The 15858-nt window shown below is 34.1% G+C and overlaps 1 protein-coding gene across 4 annotated transcripts in view; it reads left to right on the forward strand.

The window, feature by feature from the left end:
* CNOT4 (CCR4-NOT transcription complex subunit 4) overlaps positions 1–15858 on the forward strand; it is a 293416-nt gene that overhangs the window by 85159 nt on the left and 192399 nt on the right. For all 4 annotated transcript variants that reach the window (XR_011976833.1, XM_072652636.1, XM_072652637.1 and 1 more), the window contains exon 2: positions 14245–14512. Coding sequence is in view for 3 of the 4 variants with exons in the window: in XM_072652636.1 (XP_072508737.1) it covers positions 14339–14512 (174 nt within the window). In the remaining variant the exon portion in view is untranslated. The remainder of the gene's footprint in view (positions 1–14244; positions 14513–15858) is intronic.

Below are 15858 nucleotides of genomic sequence, written 5' to 3' on the forward strand. Positions count from 1 at the left end.
AAGTGCTTTGAAAGGTAGTCTCATTTGATGGCAGTTGACATTTGAAAATCTCATAGGAGACAAAAAATTAAATACAATTGGTGAGAGACACAACGATGATCCTGAATCATCAAAAAAAGGTAATTTATTTTGATTATAAGCTGTTTATAAAAGAAGTGGATTATGTTATGTAGAATGTAATATGAAAGAGGGGGATGGTATAATTTTTGGCTTTGTATTTCCAGTGCCTAACACAAAGCTTGGCATATAGTAGGTACTTAATAAATGGTTGTTGGTTGATAGAAATGTAATGCATCTCATGAAGACATAACCAGTCTGGATTGTAATTCTCATTCTTCTCATGTTCAGTGGAGTTCAGAAAGCAGGAGAGTGACCTGCCCCAGGACTGTGTCTATTTATGTTACTGTTTTTGTTACCTTTTCATCTTTATTGATGGAATACAGATAGTTGTTTGTTCTCAGACCATTTCTCTCCTGCTATTCTTGTATATTCAGTGGTCTGTAGACTATTGTGCAGGTGGCTAAGATGACTAATTTTTGTAAAGCAATCAACAAGTAATTATTAAACACCTGCATCCCAGGTACTGTGCTAGTCACTGGGGATATAGATATATCTGTATAGATGAATGAAACAATCCCTACTGGAAAGCAGCTTGCATAAGACAATTGAGGTATAAGCTCATCTTTTTTTTTAAAAAATAATTATTTTATTTGTTTTCAGTGTTTTATAATCACCTCCATGTATCTTAGGCTCTTTTTCCCTTCTTCTCCCTCTTCCTTCCTTCCTCCCCACTCCCCCACCCCCCCAAAGGGCTTGCAGTCTTATATAGGTTCTACACATACATTCCTATTAAATACAATTTCACCATAGTCATGTTGAAGAGAAGAATTAAAATGAATGAGAGATACCATAAGACAAAGCAAAACATAACACAAAAGAAAATGGTCTGCTTCATTCTGCGATCCAGTTCTGTAGTTCTTTCTCTGGATGTGGAAAGCGTTTTGCCTCAAAAGTCCATTGGGATTTTTTAGGTCCTTGCATTGCTGTGAAGGACTAAGTCTACCAGAAAAATTTCTCATATACTGTGATTGTTGCTGTGTACAAAGTTCTCCTGGTTCTGCTTCTTTCACTCAGCATCAGTTCAAATAAGAGTTTCTAAGTCACTCTGAAGTCTTCCTCTTCATCATTTCTTACAGCACAATAGTATTCCATTGCATTCATATGCCACAACTTATTCAGCCATTCCCCAGTTGATGGACATCCCTTTGATTTCCAGTTTTTGGCCACCACAAAGAGAGCTGCTATAAATATTTTTGTACATGTGAGACCCTTTCCCATTTTTATTCTCTCTTTGGGATACAGTCCTAGAAACGATGTTGCTGGGTCAAAGGGTATGCACATTTTTGTAGCCCTTTGGGCATTCTCCAGAATGGCTGGATCTGCTCATAGCTCCACCAACAATGAATTAGTGTTCCAACTCTCCCATATCTTCTCCAACACTTATCATCTTTCTGCTTTGTCATGTTAGCCAATCTGATAGGTGTGATGTGGTACCTCAGAGTTGTTTCGGTTTGCATCTCTCTAATCAATAGTGAGTTAAAGCATTTTGTCATATGACTATAGATACCTTTAATTTCTTCCTCTGAAAACTGCCTGTTCATATCCTTTGACCATTTATCAATTGGGGAATGACTTGTATTCTTGTAAATTTGACTCAGTTCTCTATATATTTCAGAAATGAGGCCTTTATCACAGACACTAGTTGCAAAAATTCTTTCCCAGTTTTCTGTATAAGTTCATCTTCTGTAGACTCACTGGAAGCATATTTGGAAAACTTCAGTTGTAGATAGGAATACAGGAATCAACCAGTCAATAAGCATTTATTAAGTGTCTACTATGTTCTAGACACTGTGCTAAGTGCAGAAGGAAAGAGAATGAAACAATCCCTATGATGTATATAGTTTATCTTATCCCCATGAGGTTTTCATTTATACCACTAGATCTTTATATTTTAAAAACTTTTCATTCCATGTATTTTGGATATTGAGTATTTGTTATGGTAACATGAATTTAAAACGTTTAAAAAATTATTTTGTATCAGTGTTAGGTATGGACAACAATTCATTTTGTATTTATGCACTTGTTTCAGTAAAATTCCGTACCATGGGCATCTAGGTGGCACTAGATGGAGCTTGGAGTCAAGAAGACTCCTCTTCCTGAATTCATACCTGGCTTCAAACAAGTATGTTTTGTGATGCTGGGTCACTTAACAGAGTTAAGATGCTTCAGTTTCCTCATCTGCAAAATGATCTGGAAAAGGAAATGGCTAGGCACTCCAGTATCTCTGCCAAGAAAATCCCAAATGGGCTCATGAAGAGTTAGATGTGATTGAAATGACTAAACAACAAAAAATCCAGTACAATTAATATTCTAAATTCTTAAGACTATTTTTTGGTTTGTATTTGAAAGTGTATAGCATTTTGTTGTGTTAATTTTGTAAATATTACTGAGGTTCAGGTACATAATTCTAACCACCTAACTGTATTTCAAGGTATCTAGTAGATGCTAATTTTTGCAACCTGAGGTAATGGTATAGGTTACTCTATTACATAATCTATGTGGATAAATAAGTCTGAGCTTCTTTGTAACTTCTGCTAGCCGGGACCTGATTCACAGCTGCTTCCAGAAATACTTTTGTTACTGAAGAACAAATCTACATGTCTCAGATCTTTGTTTAGTGCTTTTTTATCACTTATTGGTTGAGTTTATGAGGATATTACTCTTGTAGTATCTTTTGATTCTGTTCTTGGATCTTAGCCATTTTACAGACTCTTCCTAGAAATCAGCCTCTCTTGGCTATATTCAATAAACATGGTGGCATTTCTACCCCTTGTTAGCTTTTACTTTTGTTTGGAAGGTGCAGTTCTTTTGTTCCAAAGGTATTTCTATAAATTTCTAACCTGTTATAGAGTGCTGTGAAGAGATATATCATTTTTATGCTTCTTTTTGATATGTGTTAAATTATTCTTTGACTCCACTATGTTTCATTAGCATCGTCTGGGTTATTATTTGAGTGATTTCTAGCTATGTTATATATTTTACTATGCCAAAAGTGTACATGAAGTATTCATAAATGTTGGTATTATGTAGATTGTATTCTTTAACTCTAAGTTGCCATTCAGTTTATTAACATACTTTGTCTAAACTTTCTCCTAGAAGTTAACAGAATTTGTCTCTACTGTCTTTATGCTTGGGCTTAGTTTGAGCTTTGGGCTCCAGATCAAAGCCTCTAGTCTCTGTTCATTGTTGGTACACATTAAAAAATTTACATTTATTGGAAGTAGCCACTTTTCAGAGGAGCTTTTTAACTTGATGCCATTCTTATACATCAGGTGATAAACAAGATGTTTTCTTTGAGTTAGTTTTTGATTTGGAAGCCATTCTCTTGTCTATTCAAGAGGGATGGTAATGGATTTATTTAGGCAGAATCACATTAGACTCCATAGAGGAAATCAGATTTTATATCAGTTGTTATTTACTTTATTGCATTGCTGCCTTGTTTCAAACAGAACAGTTGTGCATATGGACATCAAATACTAGCATGCTTTCAGTATATTTAGATCTGTTTTATATATTTTCTGTATATGAATGACTAAGCCATGAGCGTGGAACTGAATTTAAGACTTGATAGTAAGTAGTCAATAAAATCATTGTAAATATTACATTGCCTTCAATAGCTTGTTGAGTAACAACTGAATTGAAAATGACTTTTTTTGGGGGGGGGCATACTTTTTTTTTTGCTCCTCAGCTAAAAAATATTCTTGTGTTTATCAAAAGTTTTTTGAGGAGTAGCAGCTGTGATTGATTATTTTGTATTAAGTTTATATTTTGGTAACACGTGATGCTTTAGCATAAGAAAAATGGGATCAAGCTTTCATTAAAGAGAGCTTGTAGAGTGCTTCGTTAAATTCATGGTCTTATGTGAAGTGTAGGACAAATAATTATGGATCTTTTCTGGATCCACCACTTTTCAGTTTTGCAGATAAGCTAGTGTTTCAGTCACCTCCTGTGACATTCTGTCTTTTAGTATATAAATGATGCACAAGCTTTCTGTATTACTTTAGATTCTTTCTACTCTTTTGTTGTGTTGGAATTCTTTCTAGAATATAGAACAGATGGTTTCCTTTTTCCTCTTTGGTTGGTGGTTCACTCTGATCCCTAATATCTTTATTTTTCAAGCTTTCTATAGCAGGGTGTTCTTAACTTGGGATCCATGAACTTAAAAAAAAATGGACAGTATATTTCAGTGCAATTGGTGCCCTTCCGTTATCCAATGTATTTTGTCTTATGCATTTTTAAAACCTTCTGAGAAGGGATCCATAGGTTTCCCCAAACTGACCAAGGAATCCATGACACAAAAGAAATTAAGAGCCCCTGTTTTATAGTATAGGTTGTGATTGCTGTTGTATAATTGGTTTTTACTTTTTTAATTCTTTCCACCATTTAGATTCTGTGTTTTTTTAATTAAACTTTTACCTTTTATTTTTGTTGATTAAAAATATAAAAAAATTCTGAAATACTTTTGTTTTCTGGATTTCATTTCTACACATTTCTTTTTTGTTGTTTTTAATCGGGCATTATAATGGTCAGATTTTCTACTATGTGTAGTGGCTACATGTTGGTTTTCTACTGTCTTTTCATAGTCCTTAAGTAGATAATTTTTTCAAGCCATTCTGCCATGCTAGCATTTGACTACTGTCATTAGGAGTTTCCCTATGTAATTTCCTATCTGTGGTCCTTAATGTGGCACCAGCTGCAATGTGTACAACATGAACAACACGTTCAGGTCCTGAAATATTTTACACTATCAAACATTGTAGGGATATTATTCATTCATGATGATTGTGACAGATAATGGTCCTCTTCCAGAACAACATAACAGATATGACTTTTGGAATTACTCTTTTTTTATGTAGTTGGTTTATTGGATTTGTGTTGTCAGACTAAAAAAAAAAGATTTTATAGATTACAACCTAACTCTGCCTATCTAATCAAATGATTAGAAAAATCAGCATTATTATTATTTTTTTTTTTTACCATGTTTCATCATTAGGTGACACAGAGTTTGTATTAATTGCAGCTTTTCAATGCCTTCAGAGTCTTTGTTTTTCACTTCTTTAGAGTTAAGTAACGTAGAAGTTTCTCTTATTTAATCTCTAATAAAATTATTTCTTTTGATTGTCTTATACCTGCAGTATGTAATTCTGCTACTTGGAGATGAAGATATCATTGACAAAAAGCACTATGAGAATCAGTTAATCTGCTTTTCCTCTTTGTCAAGCTGTAATGACCATGATGACATCAAGTAAGGCCAGTCAGGAATCCATTGCCACCCTGTCTGTTTCTTAGCCTCACAGTTGCCAGAGTGCTAACTCATCCCATGGTATTGCCAGAGTTCATTTGCCTTGCATTTTATGGTTCCTTTCAGGCTTCCACAGCTTTTATAGCAGCCCCTGATGTACAGGAGTACGTTAACTTGGGTGGCATTTCCTCACTTTGCCGTTTGTTCATCTCCTGTACTCCTCCTTGCATTGATTCTGTTTTGAAGGGGTCATCATCATTATCATCATCATCTCTCCCTTTTTGATGAGATTCTGATAGAAACAGTTCAGGGACGAGACAATAACTCACTCTTATTCTTTTATATTTTGTATGTTTTAGATTTATAATGAATAATAAATTATTATTGTAAAGATTTGGCATTTAAAGTAGTAAGTGGTATAGTAAGGAGAACCCTAAGCCAGGATTTAGGGCACTTGGATCTTTTTCTGATTGTTGTTTGACTTTGGGTAAGTCATTTATCTTTTTGAGTTTCACTTTCCTCACCTGTTAAATGAGGGGGGTTGGACTAGATAATTTCTAAGAGCCATTCCAGGGCTAACATCCTATTATTCTACAGGGATAATTTTGAGTTATCTTGAGAATTCAATTAACTAGAAGATCTTTCTGTGATGATTCTTTGCATCTCAGTACCAGAAAGAACATAGTGCCATAATTATAAACATCTCAAGGGATAAATTTTATCAAGCACAATTTTGTCAATGTCTTTGAATCTTTTCAGCCTGAATATTTCAAATTGTGATTCCACCTTTAATAATAAAACTAGAAGTTTATCCATTGTACTAAGGACTTTTGAGAACAGGTAGAGTGACTTAACCGTACAAAATCTGACTTGCAAAAAAAGTCTGCTTTTTTTCATGGTATTATAAACATACCTTCTGATAATTTATTGTCACAGATTTGAGAAGAGCCTTCCTTTTAATAGGCTGTTTTTATGTAATATTGACTATTCTTGTAACAACTTGTAAAACTGTATGCACTTCTACACGTTTTTTTTTTTTAATAGAAATGATTCTGTGAATCATGCAATCTGAATCCATGAGGGGGCTACAGTTTTAATTAGTGCTTGTACATGGATCTTCCTTCTCTTCTCACATCTGTTGTCTTCCATAAGTGCACATAATCATAATTCTCATCCCCAAATTCATTAATTATATTTTAAATTCTTGATGTGCCATTGACACGAATAGGTTTGCTTAGTAAAAACAACACACATACCTAACTTCTTTAATATTAGTTTATACAAAATATATGATACATGTATAATGAGATGAACAAATCTGTAACTATATCAGTTGCTTTATCTACTTGCGTGTGTTCGTTGCCTAAGAAGACCATGCCATCAGAGAAATAGTGACATGACTTGCACTTGACTTTTGTTTTGAGTGAGCGAGGGAGGTTTCTGCAGGTCACCAGCCTCACTTCTCCTCCAGAGCCATCTGAATCCAGTGACCAGATATTCATCAGGATGACTGGAGGTGACCCAGAATGAGACAGTTGAGGTTAAGTGACTTGCCCAGGGTCACACAGCTAGTGAGTGTCAAGTGTCTGAGATGAGATTTGAACTCAGGTCCTCCTGACTCCTGCACTGGTGCTCTATCCACTTTCAATGCAAAACAGGAAGTTAGTAGTTTCTCAGTTGATCAAAAAGGTCTTCAGATGCATATGCAGTTCTTACTATGTTACCTGCAAGTGAGACCAATAGTGTTTCTCCTTTTGAATGAGGCTTTTAACACTTAGCAGTTCTGTAAACAACTTTATATGAGGCAGGTGATCCTTTTAATATTACACACATTGCTTTCAAAAAGTTTGTTCTTACTTATGAAAAACTTAATTTTCTCTGGAAAATTTTTTTTGGCTAATGTATTTTATATGTATAATTCAAAATGTTTTATTTCATTAATTTTAATACTATATGGAATATGATGCTATTTTTTAATGAAATAATTTGTGTAGAGAAGTCTTTTCATGAAAAACTGTGAATCCCAGTTATAAATATGGTGGATTATATTTTCTAGATTTTTTTTTTGCTTTGAGTTTATGTAATTTCTACCTCCTAAACTCTGTGTTTGCTTATGCTAGTTTCAGCTGCTCCAGTGAATTTCTCTTTAGAGTGATTGTATGTTATTCCAAATGAAGTGATATTTTTTCACTTAGAAATTAGAATAACTTGAAATATCAGTAAATTAAACTTAATTGTCTCAATTTTAATTTTTTAAAAAAATGTTAGTGTTTTGGGTAAATTTTCTTATTTTCTATTTAAATGTAGAGAAATGTAATTGATATGTCACTTCTAATTTCCACACAGTTTCTATTTAACGTTTTCTTTGTATTAAAATGTAGCAGTCAGCATAACCACACAATTTTTTGTCATGAGCCTGTGCAGATTGATGATATTGTAACACATCTTCCACAAAGAGATAGAGATTTGACACATGGATCCTTAAATTTGACCTCATTTACGCATGATGTTTTAAATAGTCTGTACTGCATTCATTGTTGGCTGGAGTAAGTTTGCCAGATTCCTTTTTCCTTGTGCTGGCTTTGATGTGCAATTTATTTTCATTGAAACAGGGCATAAATTTTTGCAATAATTGTAATTTAAAATGCTCTCTTATTAACATTTTAACATTATATTAATTAATATTAATTAATAATTAACATTATTTTTACTGTTTTTTTGTGGCATCTCTTCTTTCAACCTGAGGGTCTCAACACACACACACACACACACACACACACACACACACACACACACACACACACACACACACTCTCTCTCTCTCTCTCTCTCTCTCTCTCTCTCTCTCTCTCTCTCTCTCTCTCTCTCTCTCTCTCCCACCCTCATACCTGCATACCCCTCCTAGGCTCTCCCTCATGGTTTGAAAAACTCTGCCTTAAGAAATCCATTGTCTCCTAATCTTTTGTTTAGTTTTTTAAAATACACTTAGAGTTTACATGTATGTTCTATTTCTTTAGTTCTGCTTTCTTCACTTTGTGTTTGTCTTTTGCTATTTCATTCTATTTCCTTTATATTTTTAATGGCACAACAACATTTTGTTACATTGCATCAGATTTATTGTACAGATTGCTTTAAGTTTTGTATTAGCAGCTATGAATATTTTTGTACTGCTAGACTTTTAATTACATCATTAGGATGTATGTTCCTTCTAATGAGATCTCTGGGTCAAAGAGGCAATGATTAATTTTTTAACTAGATATATATTATCAGATAACTTTACAGAAATTTTCCAATTTATAATTCCAAATGCAGTATAATAATGTGCCTTTCCTCCTCTCCTACTGTTCTCACAGCATTTCTTTGTCACCTTATTTTTTCCAGTTGAATTGGTGGGAGTTACTGCCTCAAAATTATTTTAATTTGTTTCTCTCTGGTTATTAAGGAAGTTGAAGAGTTATGTATTTTGAGTTTCCTCCTTTGTTTTTGCCTATTGAGGATTGGTTATTATGTTTTTGTTAATTTGTAGCATTTCCTTATAAATTCTTGTTGCTAGTTGAACACAACAGATATACAATGCATATATATTTTTTTTTACATCTTTTCCCTTTTCCCTACACAGTGAAGCATCTCTTACAACAAAGATTTAAAAAGAAAAGAATGTTTTGTAAAACCAGCCAACGTGTTAATTGCATTAAATATCATATTCAGCTTTTCACTATTGTGTCCGTACCACCACAGCAAAGGAGGAGAGATATATTTTCTCAACTTTTGTTTTGCATCAAATACTTTTGGTTATGACAATTGCACAGCATGCAGATTTTGTTTTTGGGTTTTCCTTTTACATTGTTCTGATCTATATATATATATATATATATATATCTTTTTTTTCCCCTCTGGTTTTACTTAATGTTGCTCTGTATCTCTTCATTTAAGTCTTTGCATGCTTGTAAATTCTTCATATACGTTATTTCTTATAACACAATTACAATGCATCACATGGCTGTGCCCATGTTTACCCATTCTCCAGTTGATGGGTACCTACTTTGTTTTCTTTGCTACTATGAGTGGTACTGCTTTGCATATTTTAATAGATATCAGATATTTCTGTATTGGATCCCTGTGGTATGTACACCTGCCCATGGAATCGCTGGGTCAAACGACGTTCTAATCATCTATTTCTTAGCATACTTCCAAATTACTTTCCTGAGCAATTGAACCATGAGTGCCTGTCTTTCTGTAACCCACTCCAACATTGCCTTTTAACATCTTTATTGTGTACAATATAATTAAGTTATTTTAACTTGCCTTTTTTTTTTAGTGATTTCATGATAATTAATAGATTTTTGTTTTTTTTGAGAATTCTTTATTCATATTTTTTACCTTGTTATCTATTGGGGAATAACTCTTGCTCTTAAATATTTGCATTAATCTTCCCAATGTTGAATATTAGACCCTATCATAGAAATTTAAAGAAAAAGTTTTTTTTTTTAATTGTTAGATTAAGACATTGACTTATTAAAACTTGGAGATATTGATAACTTTAAATGTTTCTTGTGTCATGACCATTGCTAGCATTTCTAAAAACTACATCTAATAATAGTAGGAATAGAAAAGAAATTTTCATGTTTCCCCTCCATCCCCCACCCCCTTTTTTGGGGAAACTTTTGGGAAAGTTTTTGTGACAAGTATGTCTCCCATTCCTTCTTCCTCTTTGTCATCCTCCCTTCCTGTCCAATATGAGGGAGAATGAAAGTAATGAAAGGGAGTGGACCTTTGATTTCTGTAGCATAGGGATCTCCTGGGTTAGAAAATTCTCCCTGCCTACAAATGTAGAGTTGTCTAGAGCCGGAGAGGTTAATTGATCTGGGCAGGCATCATGCAAGCAGTATGTGTCAGAAGCAAGACTTGATTGAATACAGGTTTTCCTGATTTCAGGACTGACTGTATTTACTACATATGCCAGCTTGATTTTCCACTATTTAACTTAGTATTTGATGGTCATATTAATTAATACAGTTAAGAGCAAAGAGGGCAGAATAGGGAGAGAAAAGTACACAAAGAACATTTATAAATAATGTAAGTGAAAACATGCAGATCAGCTGAACTGAGATTGGTTGCATTGATCTGCTTATTTCTGTGGAACAGATGGTGCAATATATTTCATTTATCTTAGTGGAGAGTTGGATAGCTATGGGTGCAGCGTGTCATGTGTTACTTTGTCAGCTAGTTTTGATTTGTTGTTTTTCTTTGTTAACTAAGAAGGGTTCAGTGGGATAGTGGAATGTTTAAGAAATGACTGGTGCAAAATCCAAAAAGTTTCATTAAAACTTAAAAAAAAAAAGGCCTCAGTAATTTGGGTATATTTTGTTAATTTATGACCTGTCTTTTTCAGATTCATTAATCTATTTTTGTTCTTGATTTGGGAAGTTTTGATTATTATTCAGTATAGCTTTATAATATGTTTTGAAGTAGAAAATTGATCTCTCTTTTTGCCCTCAACAGCCCATTGTTTCTTCTATATTCATTTCATTGCCATTTTATCCATTCCTATAAAGTAATCTTAGTATTTTCATTCGAACTTATTGTAAGTTAACTGGGGAATTATTGATATTTATTATTTTGGTTCATTCCAGCCATGTGCAAGGACATTTTTCTATAAATGTTCAGATCTTATATAGACCTTATAAAGATACTATAAAACTTATAGTAGCTTTGAGGAGTAGTGTAAAGTTTACTTTGACTGGGAGCAGACCTGGGAAAGAAAGTAGAAACTTTATTCTTATCTTACTTTTCTTAGCAATATGATTTGATTTCCTAGAACTAAGTCTGTTATTCTCTCTCTTCCTGGCTTCAGTGATAGCTTCCAAAGAGATTTGACTTTAGTTCCAATTTCAATTTTGTGTTTCTGCACTTTTTCATAATACTAAATGGATTTACCAACTTTGATTGCATAATAATCTGCTTATTTTATATAGTGTTTTATCATTTACAAAGCATTTTCTTCACAGTTATTCCAAGACAGGTAATGTACATATTATCTCCATTTTGCAAATGAGGAAACTCAAACTCAAAGAAGTTGAAAGTTGCCCATGACCATATATTGAATAACTGGATTTCTGACTTGAACTTGTGTATTGCTATTCCAATTTTGGAATTCATTTGATCACATTCATCAGACAAATGCATGGCGTTCCTCCATTGTAATAATTACATGAAATATGTCCTCTTGCCTGAGTTTTGTACCATGTTCTAACCTCTACTTGGTATGTATACCACTACCATCCACATAGTCACCTAAACTTGTAAAACTACACTAAGGACAACCAGAAAGCCAAAGCAGTACTGCTCATGAGATTGCTGGAAAGCTTATTTGTCTCATATCAGTTCCTCTGCTTTGTCAGTAAACATTTATTAAATGCCTACTACTTGTCAGGTCCTGTGCTAAGGATATAAAGAAAGACAAAATAGTCCCTGCTCTCAAGGAGCTTACAATCTAATTAAGGAAGTAACATGAAAACTACTATATACAGTCAAGCTGTTTATAGGATAAATTGAAAATAAGTAATAGAGGGCAGGCCCTAGAATTAAGAGGGATCAGAAAGCCTTCCCATAGAAGATGGGATTTTATCTGGGACTTGAAGGAAGTGAAGGCATCTTAAAATAACAGATGGAGATTGGGAGAGAGAGCATTCCCTGAACAGGAGATGTTGCAGAATCCCGCCTTTGCATGGAGCCATTAGAGATTGATGTTATTAACATTTTCCCCTTGCCCTTGTGGCTACCAAATTTGACACTTCATTGTATTAGAACTGATAAGAGTGGACTTTTTCCTGCTTGCAGAAAGATACATGTCCTGAGAAGACATTTCCTTCTCCAGCTTATTTTACAGATGAGGAAAGTGAAGCAAACAGGTTTAAGTGACTTGCTCAAGGTCACACAGCTAGTAAATGACTAAGGCAACCATATTTAAACTCAAAAAAATGTGTCTTTTTGACTTTTTGGTCTTGGTACTCTATCTACTGCATCACCTAGCTGCCCTGCATTGGGAAATAGCTACCCCCTAAATCTCTTTACAAAAATCTCAAAACTTTGGTTACATTAAGTGATTGTAGACCGACTACCTCTCAAAAGTAGATTTCAGGTGATTATATCAGCCCTAAATAATATAGTTGAATTTTCTGTCAGTTGAGCTTAGATTTGGTTCTGTGTTATAATGGCGAAGATTATTGGTAAAAGGAAAAGATAAGTATTTTTCAGTTCAGTAATAAAATCAGAATTTTAATTCAGATTTTCCATAAAGCATGCTACTAGTGCTTTAATTCTTTTTTTTTTTCGCTCAGTCAGATTAGTCATGTCTGACTCTTCCTGACTCTATTTGAACTTTTCTTGGCCAAGATACTGGCGTGGTTTGCCATTCCTTCTCCGGCTCGTTTTATAGACAAAGAAACTGAGACATACAGGGTGAAGTGACTTGCCAGGATCACACAGCTGGTGTCTGAGGCCACATTTCAGTCCATTTTGCCACCAAATGGTCTCTGAGGTTCGGTGATCCACCCAATGTTGCACAAATGCTAAGTGGCAGATTTGTTGTTATTGTTCAGTTTTTCACTTGTAGCTGATTCTTCGTGACCGCGTTGAAAGCTTTCCTGGCAAAGACACTGGAGTAGTTTGACATTTCCTTTCGTAGCCCATTTTACAGAGAAGGAAAGTGTGGTTAAGTGGCTTGCCCAGGGTCACACAGCTAGCATTTGAAGCCAGATTTGAACTCAGGAAAATGAGTCTTCCTGACTCCAGGCCCATCATTCTACCCACTGGGCCACCTAGCTGCCTGTGTTAACTCTTATGTTGGAAATTAATTGATTTTTTTTTTAAAAAAAAAATCTTATTAAAGTCTGTTTTTTAATCACACTCTCACTTTCCACTGCTTACTAGCCTCTTCTTCTCCCCCTTCCCCTGACCGTCTTGATATAAATAAGTATTGTCAAACAAAACAAATAAACACATTGACCACAACTGAAAATGTATGCCTGAATTCTGTACCTTTAGTGTACTATCTTTGCCCACTGGTGGGAAACATGTTTTACCCTTAAAGTTTTCTTAACTTGTAGTTAATTAATTTTTTTAAAAAGTGTTTTGGATGTAGTGGGATCAGGTGTATTATATTTTGCTATTATCTTTTTTTCCTCATTTCTTTTGATTTACAGTGTGACCTTAGGAATAATTTTTTTTTTTTGGCACATAAACCTTCTGTTTTGTGTCTCAGAATGTGTGGGGTCATTGGTTTCCAATGACATATCCAAGCATAATTAAATGTATAAGCAGTTAGATTGTAAAGCATATACATTAGATATACCTATTTTATCAGATTGGAGTTCTCAATATTTAATACAATTGCAATGAATCCTAGAAGTTAATCAATTTATGCTTAGCACATTATGTGTGCTTATAGATTCAATTGTATATTTAGATATGTAACATATTTTGTTTTTCACTTTTGAGAATCTTACTGTAAAGTAAAAGGTGATTTGAGAGGTTGAAGAATAAGACTTAATGCCTATTCATCTCCTCCTTTCCACTGATATATGTTGTTATAGTGCTTGGATACTCTCTAAATCACGTTAGGAATACTGAGTATTTTCTTAGCTTTCTATTTCATGTAATAATTCTACAGAGCCAATTTTCTTCCCTAATTCTATCTATACCTAGCCTTTCATCTTAGATTTATATGCTAGCGACATTATACATGCTTTCAGTTCTTGACATCAAATGCAAAAATTATTAAACTTATTTACTCGTAAAGCTACAACTTAGTTAGAACATAGTTTTCAGTGTTTTACATGCATAATTAATTTTTGTTGTATTTTTTCTGATTTTTCTCACAGGTCTTCAGAGTGCTCCATTTTAATTTTCAGTGCTGACCTTCCTTCTCCCTTAAGTTATTATAAACTTTTTTTGCTGCTGTGTATACACGTGAAGATGTCTCGAAGTCCTGATGCAAAGGAAGACCCTGTGGAATGCCCCCTTTGCATGGAGCCCTTAGAGATCGATGATATCAACTTTTTCCCTTGCACTTGTGGCTACCAAATTTGCCGCTTCTGTTGGCATCGTATTCGCACTGATGAGAATGGACTTTGTCCTGCTTGCAGAAAGGTACATACCCTATGGTAACCGCTTAAATTTTTCATGTTGGTGAATCATCAAGTTAATAAACTCATCTTGACTATGGTAGTGGAAAGGAATCTACATTTATCTTCAACTAAAGTTATAAGTAGCAATATACTTCCTAAGCAGTCCTGTTTTAGTGGAAATAGCACTGTACTTTAGGAGTTAGGAGACCTAGCAGCTATTTCTGGCTATGTAACCAACTAGCTGTGTGACTTTGGGCATGTCACTTCATCTTTGAGCTTCAATTTTCTCATATATGTGAAATGAATGACTTTACCTACTTTGATTTCAAGAGATATTTATTGAATGATTCTCCCCTCTCTTCAGTCCTTTTCTCCTTTCTATGTCATTCCCGTCCCTTCCTCACCTTACCCCTCCACATTTATACATGCTCAGTAGGCTAGGATTAGATGATTACTAAAATCCTTTCTCTTGTTCTTATTGATATACAAATCACAAATCAACTAATGAGCACTACATAATAATGACTTGTTAGCAAGAGAATCTTTTGCTTCAGCATTGAAAGATTTTGCTGATGAGCTTGGAGAATGATGCAAAGAACTGTCCCTCTCAGATATGAGATGTTTTCTTTACTTATGTGACTTTTAATATGATTTTTTTGGTTCATAAGGACATCTTAAACTATACTGCCTTTTCTTTTACTTGATTGTTTCTAAAAATGTGTATCATTAGGTTTTTATAACACTCTAAATTCATGATAGGAAAGATCTCACAGATATCTTCGGAACAATCCACTTTGGACCCGTTTGGTTTAGAAATAATGTATCATGTATTAAGGGTGATTAAGATTGTGGAAGTGCTTTGAAAATTATAAATGAATAGCTTGTGAAAATCTTGTACGTATTGAAGTAATATTTGAATTTAAAACCCCAATTTTTTTAGGACTTTGGAGATCTATCAAATAGTTTCATTTAATTTTCTGGGATTAAAAAAATGTGGTGGGTGATATTTAAAATTTTTTAAAAATAGAGTAGGTTTGAGAATGATTACTCAGTCTCATTCTCCTGAACCTGATAGATTTAATAGCTTTTATTTATCTTTTGACTTGAAGTGAAGAAGACTTTGAGAAAGAACAAAGTAGTCACTTAGTTTCTTACATAGTCAGTAGGGGAAAGCAAAATTGCTTGGGTAACACAGTAAAGAAAATGTTATTGAGGGATTATACTGGATAATACAAACATATCAGTTGATTATTGAGCCAGTCTATCAGACTAGCAAACTAGGAGTCATAATGTACTCCTCACTATCTCTCAGCCTCCATGTCCAAGCTGCTGTCAAGGCCTTACAATAGCTCTCAAATACCCTCCTGC

This window comes from Notamacropus eugenii, chromosome 3, assembly GCF_028372415.1.
Source record: "Notamacropus eugenii isolate mMacEug1 chromosome 3, mMacEug1.pri_v2, whole genome shotgun sequence".
Classification (NCBI taxonomy): domain Eukaryota; kingdom Metazoa; phylum Chordata; class Mammalia; order Diprotodontia; family Macropodidae; genus Notamacropus; species Notamacropus eugenii.